The sequence below is a fragment of the Echiichthys vipera genome, assembly GCF_963691815.1.
Source record: "Echiichthys vipera genome assembly, chromosome: X".
Taxonomy (NCBI): Eukaryota; Metazoa; Chordata; class Actinopteri; order Perciformes; family Trachinidae; genus Echiichthys; species Echiichthys vipera.
The window spans coordinates 21,862,151-21,875,581 of NC_139825.1; the positions used below are offsets into that span (position 1 = coordinate 21,862,151).

The 13,431-nt window shown below is 39.2% G+C and overlaps 1 protein-coding gene across 1 annotated transcript; it reads left to right on the forward strand.

Moving 5' to 3' along the window:
• Window positions 1-745: 745 nt before the first annotated feature.
• slc6a1b (solute carrier family 6 member 1b) lies at window positions 746-13,392 on the forward strand (the record flags this gene model as incomplete). Its single annotated transcript, XM_083939449.1, has 14 exons — window positions 746-1,020; window positions 1,363-1,494; window positions 1,764-1,864; window positions 2,281-2,390; window positions 2,854-2,986; window positions 3,794-3,928; window positions 5,100-5,203; window positions 6,831-6,955; window positions 7,774-7,886; window positions 8,192-8,323; window positions 9,624-9,726; window positions 9,902-10,002; window positions 10,868-11,035; window positions 13,279-13,392. Exons 1-14 carry the CDS (start codon window positions 774-776, stop codon window positions 13,390-13,392), a joined length of 1,818 nt encoding a protein of 605 aa, XP_083795575.1. The 5' UTR covers window positions 746-773.
• Window positions 13,393-13,431: the final 39 nt, after the last annotated feature.

The following is a 13,431-nucleotide window of genomic DNA, read 5'->3' on the forward strand; positions in this document are numbered from 1 at the left end:
CTGTGCTCTTGTAGTAGAGCAGTAGGAAGTGGACCATTGAATTTAGAGCACAATGACTCAACGACAGGAGCAGGCTCTAAATTTCTGCAAACATGCATCCACTCCAGGCAATTAAAAGTGATTCTTATTGCATAAGAAGTCTTTATTTGATCCCGTGGGGCAAATTTTTCCTCTCCACCCCTGAAGAGATGTCATGCAATTAGAAAGGACGCATGCATAATAATCGTGTAAAAGTATATTCTACCAGTGATGTTAAACTTCTGTTTCAAGATTGGCCAGGACATTGCCCACCTTAATAAACAATTCGGTCAGATATTTATTTATTTATTTCCTTCCAGAGAGCAAATTGTTGTGGATATTATTCTGAATGCATTTCTTTAAATTCAGTATCCCATCTTCCTTTATATAATATATATGTATATTAATATAATGTATGTTGAACAATTAGGGCAGAATTACGCAAATTAAATTAAGACATGATACAAAACATTTGAATCAAGTTAATTGGCATGGGGAGCAAGTAAATTATCTTATCTAATTGATGTCTGATGATGATTTTTTATATTTATGTGTATACATATTAAATTGTGTTTCCAGGGTTGCTGTAACGCTGCTAAGCTGCTCCTGATCACTGTCATTACCCCGATTAGTCGTCTCTACCCGGCAATTATCTGGGAGCTGGGAGTACAGGTTGGAAAAGCTGCTGTTTGCCTGACCGGTGCTGAAACCCCCTCGTCTCCACTGGTCAGGACTTTCCGACACACACAGTGACCATGGCCACCAACGGGACCAAAGCTTCAGACGGACACGTCTTAACGGAGACGGTGAATGACGCGCCCACCACCACGCCAAACGACAAACCCAAAACCTTGGTGGTGAAAGTGCAGAAGACGAAGAATGAGATACCCGAGAGAGAAACGTGGGGTGGCAGATTTGACTTTCTTCTCTCCTGTGTCGGATACGCAATCGGACTGGGAAATGTCTGGAGATTTCCTTATTTATGTGGAAAAAACGGAGGAGGTAATCAGGATTTCTTGGCAATTCTCCATTTATCCATACACCAACAGGAGTGCAAAGATCTCGACATCAAACCCTGCCAGTTTGCCTAGTTTTGTTTTTAATTCAAATAAAGCTAAAGTGTATTTTCCCCACATATAAGCCCTGCGTAATTGTGCATAAGCGAAAGCCCACACGGCGATCTGGGGCGCAGCGTAAAACAAAATATTCCTTTTACCATATATATGTTATATATGTGGTATATTGTATATATATATATATATATATATTGTATATATTGTTTGGATTATGATGAATGTAAATAGTAACCATTCACCACATATGTACCTCTCACCTCTTATTCAGGGGCCTTCTTGATCCCCTACTTTTTGACCCTCGTATTTGCTGGCATGCCCCTGTTCTTTCTGGAGACGGCCCTTGGTCAGTACACTTCTATTGGAGGGCTCGGAGTGTGGAAGCTGGCCCCCATTTTCAAAGGTAAAAGACCCCACTTTTACGTTTAATCCTATCAGTAACGTATCTTAACTAAACTATAGTTTTTATGTTAAAGACTGCTTCATGAAGAATAGGATTATTAACAGACAGACAACGTCATGAATTGAGGCTTGTTGTAATTACTTAACAGAGGCCAAGAGGTCTGTGAATTACCACAACTTTAACAAACAAATCTTACATGTATAATTATTCTCGTTTTATGTCAACACAAATATTTCAGCACAATTTAACATCACTCTCTGTTGTTTCAGGTGTGGGTCTGGCTGCTGCCGTTCTGTCCTTCTGGTTAAATATCTATTACATTGTAATCATTTCCTGGGCTCTTTACTATCTGTACAACTCCTTCACTACTGTGAGTATTTGATATGTCTATGGGGGGTGGGGGGTAGTTTACTTTTTATTTAAATACGAACAAAGCACATAGTTTGTTTCTTTTTTTGCCCAGGTTGTATTTTTTGCATAATAACCCTTTCAGTTATGTGGCAAGTTCTTTTTTCCAGCACCTCTTCTATAGGCTTAAGGGTGAACAGCCCTTAACAGAGATTTATTACTTCCTTTCCCACATAATGAGCGCCTTACACAAGGTATTGATAAATGCATTTGGCGATGAGGCATTCACTCCTCTGAGAAAAGCATGAAATCTCAATGAGTATCATGGTCTTGGCTGCTTGACAGCCAGAGAGAATGGGTCCCGGCGGTGGGAGAGTGGTCCAAGTTAAAAGAGCTGTCTGTGTGATTTTTCTCTCCTTTTTTTCCTTTAATTTCCAGGAGCTGCCATGGCGAACTTGTGGCAATCCCTGGAACACAGAGCGCTGTTTCACCAACTACAGCATTCCAGACACCAGAAACCTCACCAGTGCTGTGGTGGAGTTCTGGGAGTAAGCTGGACATCACAGTCTGTTTAGATCACAAGGATACTACTTTGTTGTGAACAGGTTTAAGCTACACAGAAAGGTCATGACCCCTACATTACGGCATAATGAAGATCAGGGTTGGGGTCTGATAGGTGCCATTTGAATCTAAGGATCCAATGGTTCACCAAATAATTTAATATACATCTATGTAGACACTTCTAGAAGAGAAGAAAATGCAAACATAATAAAGGGCCTCAAACATAGATTGAAAAAAAACAACTGTGTGTAGACATGCGTGCATGCAAGCATGATTTGCTTTGACTGTGTCGCCTTAGAAAAGCTTTAGGGGTGAGAAAAGAAAGCCAGGGAGAGGGCTTTTTGTGAGTATTCAGACACGTATTCGTATGTGCACCCATGCGTGTTGCATATATGAGATCAAGGATGCATTTGTTTGTTGTAGTAAGGCTACTTTACTCCTTCCCTGCAGACGTAACATGCACCAGATGACCGACGGTCTGGAGAAGCCTGGAGAGATCAGGGTCCCACTGGCTATCACACTCGCCATTGCATGGGTGCTCGTCTATTTCTGTATCTGGAAAGGGGTTGCCTGGACTGGCAAAGTAAGTAAAGGGAAAAGACAAAGACGGAAACAATGGCATAAAATTGGTACAGTAACGTTTTTGATTATTGCTTGAATGGAGGGATTACATAACGTTGTCATATTACTTCATAATAAACTTTTAGGATGAGCTCTAATTTATTTATAAAACATTGTACATTACCTTTTCCTTTAATTAAAAGGACCTTAAGTATGACAAGCACCTACACATTCCACAAAGGGATACAAAGGACTAAACTTGACTACTGTAAAGCCATGCTCCACCTACTGAGATATAACACTACAAAACCATTATGCTTGTGATTAGCCTAATTCACTTTTTATATCAATGTTTGTTTATGTTACATCTGGCAGAATTTATTTTTATTCGTAGTAGAGTCAATGACAGTAACTCTATAGTTACTGTACGATACTGAGCATCTCTATCTCGGTTCATTTATTAAAGATCTGAACTGTGCTGACTTTGATAACACAGTGCAAAAATTGGTTCAGATAAGGAGGGAAATAGTGCACTGAGAGTGTGCTGAACCCAACCATTCTGGGGTCATCTCGCCTCTGGGGAATTGCTGACTAGGTCACTGTGATGCACTGTGCTGTCGGGATGGTGCCACAGTACTGTAACACTGGTCATGATGAGTTGAACAACTTGGCAGTTTTCACTTCTACAGTTTTATGGCCTTGTAGGACAAATATTCCAAGTTAAAAAAACATCCCCACTAGCTGTGCAATTTAACAACTTAGTTTTGGCCTAGATAGACAAAATTGTTTTTTTTCTATAAATAATAACTAATAACTTTGTGTCCCACAGGTGGTGTACTTCTCAGCAACATACCCTTACTTTATGCTGTTCATCCTGTTTTGCCGTGGCATCTCTCTACCTGGTGCAATGGATGGAATCCTCTTCTATATCACACCAGACTTTCAAAAACTGAAGGAGTCTGAGGTATGCATGCTCTATGGCCTAGATGTCTTAAAACTGGTTCTGTTCAGAAATACATTGTACTCATAAAATAAAAAAGGTAAAATAAAGGTGACAGGTGCAGAGGATAGGTGGGAGGTGTTTTACAGACCATAGCCGGGCTTTCTTATTACTTACAGATAATAACACTCACTGTTAATTGCATGATAGCAAACTACATTCTCAATTATGTTTTGAGGGTCCAGGGTTATATTTGTCTTTGATGTAGCCGAAATATGTTTCTATTCAAAGTCCAAGGAATTTCACAACTTTCTCCCAGGAGACTGCTGTTTGCATCCTGTGTTAAACCAAAAGTCAACATTGACTTGTTTATGTAACATACTTAACCTACGTCACATACTTTACATAATCATACGTACATAAGTTGAATTACATAGCAAATATACTTATTTTAACCCAAACCATGGCATTTTATTTGTTTCAATTTACAACACTAAGCCTGTGTTTAAAACGGTGCCCAATTCACACCATGCGTCACTCTCTCAAAAATACCTTTACCTTGACACATAACTGAGAATGCAGTTTTGTTGTATGGTAAGGTTTTTAGAAGACAGGGTAGCTATCAGTGACTATTCAACACATTTTCCCTTGAGCAGCAGAGCAAAAGGCTTATAAAAATGTATATTTGTATTTATTATGTGGATGCAGGCTAATAATAATGTATACCATACAGAAGATCTCACAGAGCTGCTGAAAGGTTGAAGTGTGCCGGTGCTATTTAGGCTGATGCACGTATATCCAGAAAAGTAAAACCCCTTATCATAGTATTGATTTTTTTGTTTTATTCTGTAATGATTGTGAATTAATTACTTAGCCACATCATAAAGTTCTTAATAAAGCTCAAGAAGAAAATGAGATGAAGCTAGATGAGGTTTGAAGACCTCATTAGATAATGCAGTTGAGTTAAGTCGATCAAAAAGCGATGCAAATGGGATAGATGCAGTCAGATGGGATCAAGTGTAACAAGACAGCATTGGCATTTCATTAAAAGTTTACAAGAGCCGAGCTACGTTTACCAGTTAAATTGGCTGAAAATGACAAACAAGGTAATATCATCAGCAAAATAAATTGAAATGTTGCTATTTTCATATCTACACCTGGTTATTTTAACCTCTTTCTAATCTTTGTGTAACAGGTGTGGCTGGATGCTGCCACTCAGATCTTCTTTTCCTACGGGCTGGGATTAGGCTCTCTGATTGCTCTTGGCAGCTACAATCCCTTCAATAACAACGTATACAGGTAGGTGTCTAAGATATTTTGGACTTAATTGATCACATGGAAATGTGAATATGTCACTGAACATACCTTTTCAGCCACTCACATATTTTTTATTTGAGGATACTGTGCAGATGTCAGATATTGCAGATATTTTTGGTCTCCTTACACTCATAGGTGTTTGCCTCACCCTCTGTCACATTGTCAGATAAACACTGGTCTGCAGCACTACTACATACACTGGAGATGAAAAATAAATACTTGATTTATTCTGAAATATTGTTGTATTTTTTATTGTTCAGTATTTGATAGAATATCGGCTGTGGCTTTACCACTGCTGTACTAGCATGTTTTCCACAAAAACCTTAATTTTGTGAAAAAAAACAGTGATCAAAATTAAAAAACAGTAACCATTGTGTCAGAAGAGAAGATTGTGATAAACAATGTATTCAAAAATGAATATGAAGTGTAGAGGACCTTGCTTTGAATGACTTCAGCACATCTGCGACCACAGGACATCACTAGTTTCTCACACTGCTCTGGTTTGATCTTGGTTCCTTCTCCTTCAGTCTCTTCCACAGTTCACTAACTTTAGTGAGTTTCTTTGCCATTTCATTGTTGCCAAGGATTTTCCAGAGATTCTCTTTGGGGTTTAGATCTTGACTGACACTTCCTCCTCTAAATTTAACTGACTTCTTTAGACACTTTGGGTTCAGTTGTTCTTTAGCAATGTCATGTCATGGTTTGTGGGATGTTTTCTGCAGCAGGAGTTGGGCCTTTTGTACAGCTGCATTGAAACTACATGAATGCAAATGTTTATGTGAACCTCCTTTGGCAACATGCAATACCTTCACTGCAACTGTCTCCCAATCACCTGTAATTTTCATGCAAGATAATCACCCCCTGTCACACTGCAAAATAAGTTACACAGTTCCTTGAAGCTAAGAATATTGAAACAACGAAATGGCCAGCCCAGAGTCCTGATCTAAACCCCATAGAGAATCTTTGGAAAATCCTTGGCAACAAAGTAATGTCTAAGAAACCCACTACAGTTAGTGAACTGTGGAAGAGACTGCAAGAAGAATGGACCAAGATCAAACCAGAGCAGTGTGAGAAACTAGTGATGTCCTGTGGGCGCAGATGTGCTGAAGTCATTCAAAGCTGTGGCCTCTACACTTCCTATTCATTTTTTATACCTGTAGCCCTGAGAAAACATTTTTGAAATCTTCTCTTCTGACACAATGGTTACTGTTCACTTATTTTTCTCACTGTTTTTTCACAAAATAAAGGTTTTTGTTGAAGTGCCTTGTTTATTTAAAAAATGTGCTAGTACACCAGTGTTACAGTGGATATTCTATCAAATTCTGAACAATAAAATAAATAACAATTCCAGAATAAGTCAAGTATTAATAATTTGTTCTCTGATTTTGTTCTTTAATATTAATCTGTGGTTCCAACTATTTTGAAACTGCTGGAGTTTACCGTCATTTTAAAATAATAGGTCAATATAAATGTATGCAGCTGCTGTGTAACTGCAAAATGGCTCTCCACCGTCCCTTCCCCCCACACCTCGCCACAATGTGTGACAGGTTGATAAGGAATTGATATAGGCGTGACAATGGCTGCCTTGTGCATTGTCTCTCCCCTACAGAGATTCTATCATCGTCTGCTGCATCAACTCCTTCACCAGCATGTTCGCTGGCTTTGTCATCTTCTCCATCGTGGGATTCATGTCTAATGTAACAAAGAGACCCATCGCTGATGTGGCAGCCTCAGGTAATTGCAATCAATGTCGAAACTCGATAGTGACAATAGGCAAAGGCAAGAGATACTTGTGATTGTGGAAAAATTAGCCCTTGAAATTGCTGGCTGTTATTCTTTCAGTCAAAAGGAAAGGGTTTTAGCTTCTCACTATATGTCAGCTGTGATTTCTGGGTTTATTAGAAAGGAAAATTACACAGTGGTTTTCAAAAACTTCCTGTCTTTTGTAAATACTCAAGTTTGACATTCAGCACTCACAAGTTGTTCCTCCAAGGCCAATTTGTTTTAACCAGTATTTCAGTTTTATTATGGTTGAGTATGTTGTTGAGTATATTTTTGTTGCCATTTCTTCAGCCCTGTCTCCTAAAAATGATGTTCCATAACTAATGTACTAATTTTAACCCAAACCACCACTTTTTTTTTAAGTTGTGTGTTTCAATTCACATGTTAACATGTTTAAAATGCAATTCACCACAACATACATCGATAATGGAAAATGTGTTTTTATCTGAAATGTAAATGCATTTTTTTTTGTATGGGAACTAGAGCTATAATTGGGCCCAAAACAAATCAGGCCTAACCCGACATGAATCTGCATGGTTTCTGTCCCAGTCCAAACTATGGCAGCTGTTTGGGCCTAAGCCCAATTGAAAACACAAATTGTATTATTATTATTTTGAATATAACACAGACTGTAACATCTGTATTTTAAAAACAAACAAACAAACCAAAGAAAAATAAATATGTACAGACCCAACCCGATTCCAGCTTGAAGAAATAGTGTCCCATTGTTAGTACACATCACCATGTCTATAACATTTGTTTATTGTCAGGACCTGGCCTGGCATTTTTGGCTTATCCTGAGGCCGTGACCCAGCTGCCCATCTCTCCTCTCTGGGCCATACTATTTTTCTCCATGCTGCTGATGCTGGGAATCGACAGCCAGGTAAAGGTTACCCAACAAAAATGGGCTCAGTTGTGGTTTTTAAGCATATTCATATAGAAAAGTGCTGATATTTAAACTTCTGAGAATGGAATAATGCAGAACATTTTTCATGTTTAAGGTCAGGATTCTATTTTTTTTGGATGGAAACCTTCATAATGTGTAATTGCCATATAAAATGACTTATTTCTGTAACACAGTGTAATATGTCTGCTGTTACTCTTTCATTCATGAAAGTGTGTTTCAAACCACATTGACTGTATTAGATAGTAAAATACAGATTTGACGTGACTCTGCAATCTCTTCAGTTCTGCACTGTGGAAGGCTTCATCACCGCGCTAGTTGATGAATTCCCTCATATTCTCCGAAGACGCAGAGAGATCTTCATCGCAGTCGTCTGCCTTATTTCTTACATCATTGGACTGTCAAACATCACACAGGTAAATACTTATTTCTTATTGGATAATCCATTAACTCGCAGATACATTACTGGATAGTTAGTTCAGAAACACAACAATCTCCAACTAAATGGCAAGGTTGATATCTGTTTCCATATTTAGGTCAATATTAAGTGTGCATTCCTTCAATTTAAAAAAAGAAAACAAGCAGGCATCATCACTTTGACATTTTTTATTAAACATTTCTGACTTTGGCACTGTAACAAGAAAATAAAACATTGTCCACAGACTTCTAAGCATCCAAAGGACACCAGTGATGTGATCTCAGCAGCTGACCCAGTAATTTTCAATACTGTGAGCATCTAAGTAAAAAAGGTCAGGTCAATTAGCATCCTCTTTCAGTCTGCTTACATGAAACACTATGAAACAAAGGTTCGCAACAATTATTTAATTTGGACCAAAGATTAGTGACACGGTCTGTCCATTTGTCCATCTGTCCAACACTTTGTTCTAGAGGAAAATGTCTAACATCTACACCTGAGTTATTTTGTAGCACCACCACCAGGCCAAAATTTACCTTAGACTAACACTTTAAGGTCCATGACATAGAATCTTTAATGGCTGTATTTCCAGAATGTGTTGTATATGTTCATGGTCCACAGAGGATGAAACCTGAGATGTTAAAAGTATTTTCTTTACCATTTTTTAGCATTTAACAACAACATTACGACTGGCCACTGCTGCATACGTTTCAGTAGTGAGCTTGTGAAGAAGCCAAAAGTCAGCAAAAAGTTGGCAAAGAGACTTCTGGCCTACTTGTGAGCTAAACATGGAGGGATCACTGCAGGCCAAGTACTTGTTTGCCAATGACACTAGAAGACCCTGCATTGTCCCTTTACTTCTGCCAAACTGGATATCCATCATGCCGCATGTCCTGCCCCGGACAAAATAAACCAAGAGTAACAGAGTACAAGTTGACGAACTGTAGCAGGTCCCTTTGAGTCCGCCATAACGGCCTGAGAGCCATAAGACACTATGGACAGATATGAAATGTCTTACCGAGATGCTTAATCTATATTGGTCCTGCCTGGGCTGCACACTCACAATAACATAGCTTACACAAGGTAGTCTTAGCACCAACTCTGTCTTCACCAATGAATCTTCTAATGAATAACATCCAACCAGCCACAGCCACCAGTGCGCTGGTCCTTGATGTTATTCCACTTGACTGATTTAGTAGGCTACTGTCCTGCACATCCAATCACAATTTCTTCTTCAACGTTTCCCCTTCGCCTTTATCTTATCTTATTTTCCTTTGTTTTCTGCTTATGTCGTTTTACAGGGTGGACTGTACGTGTTCAAGCTATTTGACTACTACTCAGCTAGTGGAATGTGCCTGCTCTTCTTGGTCTTCTTTGAGTGCATCTCAATTTCATGGTTTTATGGTAAGCCACTCCTATGTCTTAGTAAGGATGATCTAAAAAATGTATTTCGCTTGCTGATATATAGTGAGCTAAATACCAACATCTAAAATCTAAGATGCAGACTAGAAAACATACCTGAAAACATGAATTACGGTGCACTAAAACTGTATACATCCAACCTTATCTTTGGTTCCAGGTGTGAACAAATTCTATGACAACATTGAGGAAATGATTGGATACAGGCCCTGTCTGTGGTGGAAGGCCTGCTGGGTTGTTTTCACTCCTCTCATTGTGGCTGTAAGTGGCATTATCTGTGGCTAACATGCATGATTTTCCAGACAACAACAGGGAATATAACAATATTTAAGCTTTTGAGGTCTCAGGTTAAGCTATTTATTAAGAATGATTGCTATGATCTTCATATCCTAAACTCAACCTGTTCTCACTCCCGACTCATCAAATATGAAAGCTTGGTCAGTGGCCCTCAGTATCTGATACTGACACACAAGTCTTCCTTTAGTGTCTGTATTGGACAAGCTTTCAGCAACATAACTGCAGGACAGTGAGATGACATGATATAAAGAATAGCAAAGTCTGTGTAAGGAGGAGGTCTGGATGGATGGTAGGGTCAGACAAACAGAGGAGTTTCACCCAGGAGGCCGCTGTTCATGTCCTGGGTGAAACCAAAAGTCATTGAGTTATGTATATATTAACATATTAACGTCTTATTTTAACTCAAAACATGTTCTTTTCCTAAACCTAACAAAGTACCTTTGTTGCCTTAACCTTACCATACCCTGCATGTTTTAAAAAAAAATGACATCAAAGGGGTAAAACCTTGACACAAGTGGTCCTGACCAAGCGGCCATTGGACAAAGTGGGAGGGAGAAGTGTCCTTGTTTTTCTTAGCTTGATGGTCGAGTGCATGATAAACAAAATGAGTAATTGCTTTTATTTAATAACTTTTGCTTGATGTAATGATTGGCTTGATTAACTATCAGTGCAGCATTGTTAAATAGCATGGCTATCTTACCATACCTAAATGTTACTTTAGTGTGTCAGTTGTCATATTTCTTCATGTTTAAAGCCTAGATTTTAGACGAATGTAGACATGAAGATAAAGGTGCTGAGCTGATCTATTTCTTTGTCCTCTTTTGTCCAGGGAGTCTTCTTGTTTAGTGCAGTGCAGATGGTTCCCCTCACCTTGGGTGACTACGTATTTCCAGCCTGGGGTCAGGGGGTCGGGTGGTGCATGGCCCTCTCATCCATGACCCTCATCCCTGGCTACATGGGCTACATGTTCCTCACACTCAAAGGCACATATAAAGAGGTAAGATCAATACGGATTCTAATAGTTGACTTAAATTATACTATTTGACCCATTTTTCTGTATTTGCTCAGAAGCGATGAATACTACAAAGCAAGTAGATTTACTAGATGCTGAGTTCAAATATCTGCATATATACAAATTGAATTTAAACACAGCACTATATACATACACATAAATTAAATGTTTTGACACTTACACATACGTATACTGATATATAAATACTGAGGGTTTTGGTTTGTGTAATGCAGATTTCCCCGGGCATATGCATCACTGCATCCACCTCTGAGCATGTCACACATTTATTAGCTGGTTTGAATTTTAATCTGCAGCTTAGCCAGATGGGATTTTACTCTGTGCATTGTCACTGAACTGTGATTCAATGCTTTTATAATGAGCAAACACATAGCCTTGCTCAGCAAAGATGTGGTAAATTGCCCTGAAGAATAAAATAGCGATAAAAGGATTGGTAAAACATGCTTTTCCATCTTTTCTGACCTATGAATGTAGTTAGAATGTTTTATAGTCACGTTTAATAATACCAAAGTGTCAAATAATGAAATACTTGCATTTAGACGTGAGCCATGCCGACCGTGTGGGTTGGCTGTGCTCAGCTCTGAACTCTAGGGTCTCGGTCGCTATTAGAGATTTCTCAGAATTTCCGGGATTTGTCTACGTATAAGAATCCTGACTCACCTGTTGGTTATGCTGCTACACACAGGCTCAAACTGTAAGCTGTGAGTTCGGCCACTTTTATGCTGTTTTGGTGTTTATTTTGGAAGTTAACCTGTTAAAACTAACGTTAGCATGTTGCGCAGCTAATGTGGCTAGCTTCCATATAGACGGTGTTTCAGCTGCTGAGGTAACTGAATCCGTACGCGGCATATCATTTCCCGTTATGCAGCATATGCAGTTGATCAATCCCAGCAGAGCAGACCAGCCGACCAATGGGGGGGGGGGGGCAGAAGCACACAGAGGTGCTGCATGGGTGCTACAGAAATGGACAATACGAGAAATATAATGTGTTTTTTAAAGATCAAAGCATGTAAACCTATTGTAGTTGATTCAAAAAATACAAATATGACCCTGAAAGAATTTTAGATGCCTTTTCGCTATACCAGCCACTGAGTTTTCAGTAAATTACATTCATTTGTATGCAGCAGCAGAATGGTACACTGCAGTTTTATTGATCGAATAATCCTCATCCTTATCACATAATACATTTTTCCATAATGCCATTTACATTAAAAGCATTTTGATTTGCAGTCATCTACAATGCCCTGAATAATAACCTTACATTTTTATGGCCCCTTGTGACAGATATAGCTTTATAGCCACTGCTGACAGAATAAATGGGCCATAATTGCAGGTAGTGCAACAGAAGCTGTCAGATGCGATGTGCAGGTGTCAGATCCTGCGGTACCAGCTGATGGCTGAATCTAATTGTAGCAATCAGCCAACTGATTAGTGCTCTGCACCAAGGCGGAAGCTTAGTTTCACAAACACTCTACACTCTGTCTACTGTGCTGCAGAATCCCGGTCCAGCATTACCCATAGTTCAGAACCACTCCATTAACGCCTCTTTTGGTCATGTATTTGTTTTAGACTTAGATACTTGGATCTACCAGGACAAAACTGACAGAAGGGCAGAACTCCGATAAAAATCTCAAATATATATTTATCTGCTGCTTCAGCACCATGGACGGCGCCATGTATTTATCAATAGACGCAAAGATAGGGTGCTGAAATCTCAGAGCCATGGTTGGGGCCATAGTTTTCAGCTTGCACAAACCTCAGTCATAAAAGGATCAATGAATCAGACAGAATATACTAATATATTCAACTAAACAACCCCTCTACCCCTGTACTCTATACGCTATTGGGGGGGGGGGGGGGGGTGGTAGATTAACAAGGGGCATACAGTTTGGTCATTTTGCTGAGAAGAGATGGCATCCCCACTCATATCACTTACTGTATATAAACATACATCACATCAGGGAAACGCATTCATGTCTTTTCTGAGAGTATCTTGTAGAAAGTTTACACTTAAAGCCTGATGCTGTGCATTCATGACGCTTGCAGCTGTATAGCTGTGGTGTTTTGATACAGCTTATTGGTTTCATCAAAAACTTTGCAGCTGTTTGTTCCCTACATTACCAATGGAGTATGGCACTGTCTAATTGTAATTCATACATAATCAGTGCATTTTTTTTTAGCTGAGTGATATCTGTGCTTCTTTCTTTCAGCGCCTGCGGATAATGTTCAAGCCTACAACACTGGTGAAGGCTCAGGAAAATGGCCCAGACCAGCAGACAGAAAACCAGAATCAGAACCCTGCCAACGAGGAAGCCTACATCTAGAAACTTCTGTCCATCTCTCTGTCTTGAAGGCCAGACTGG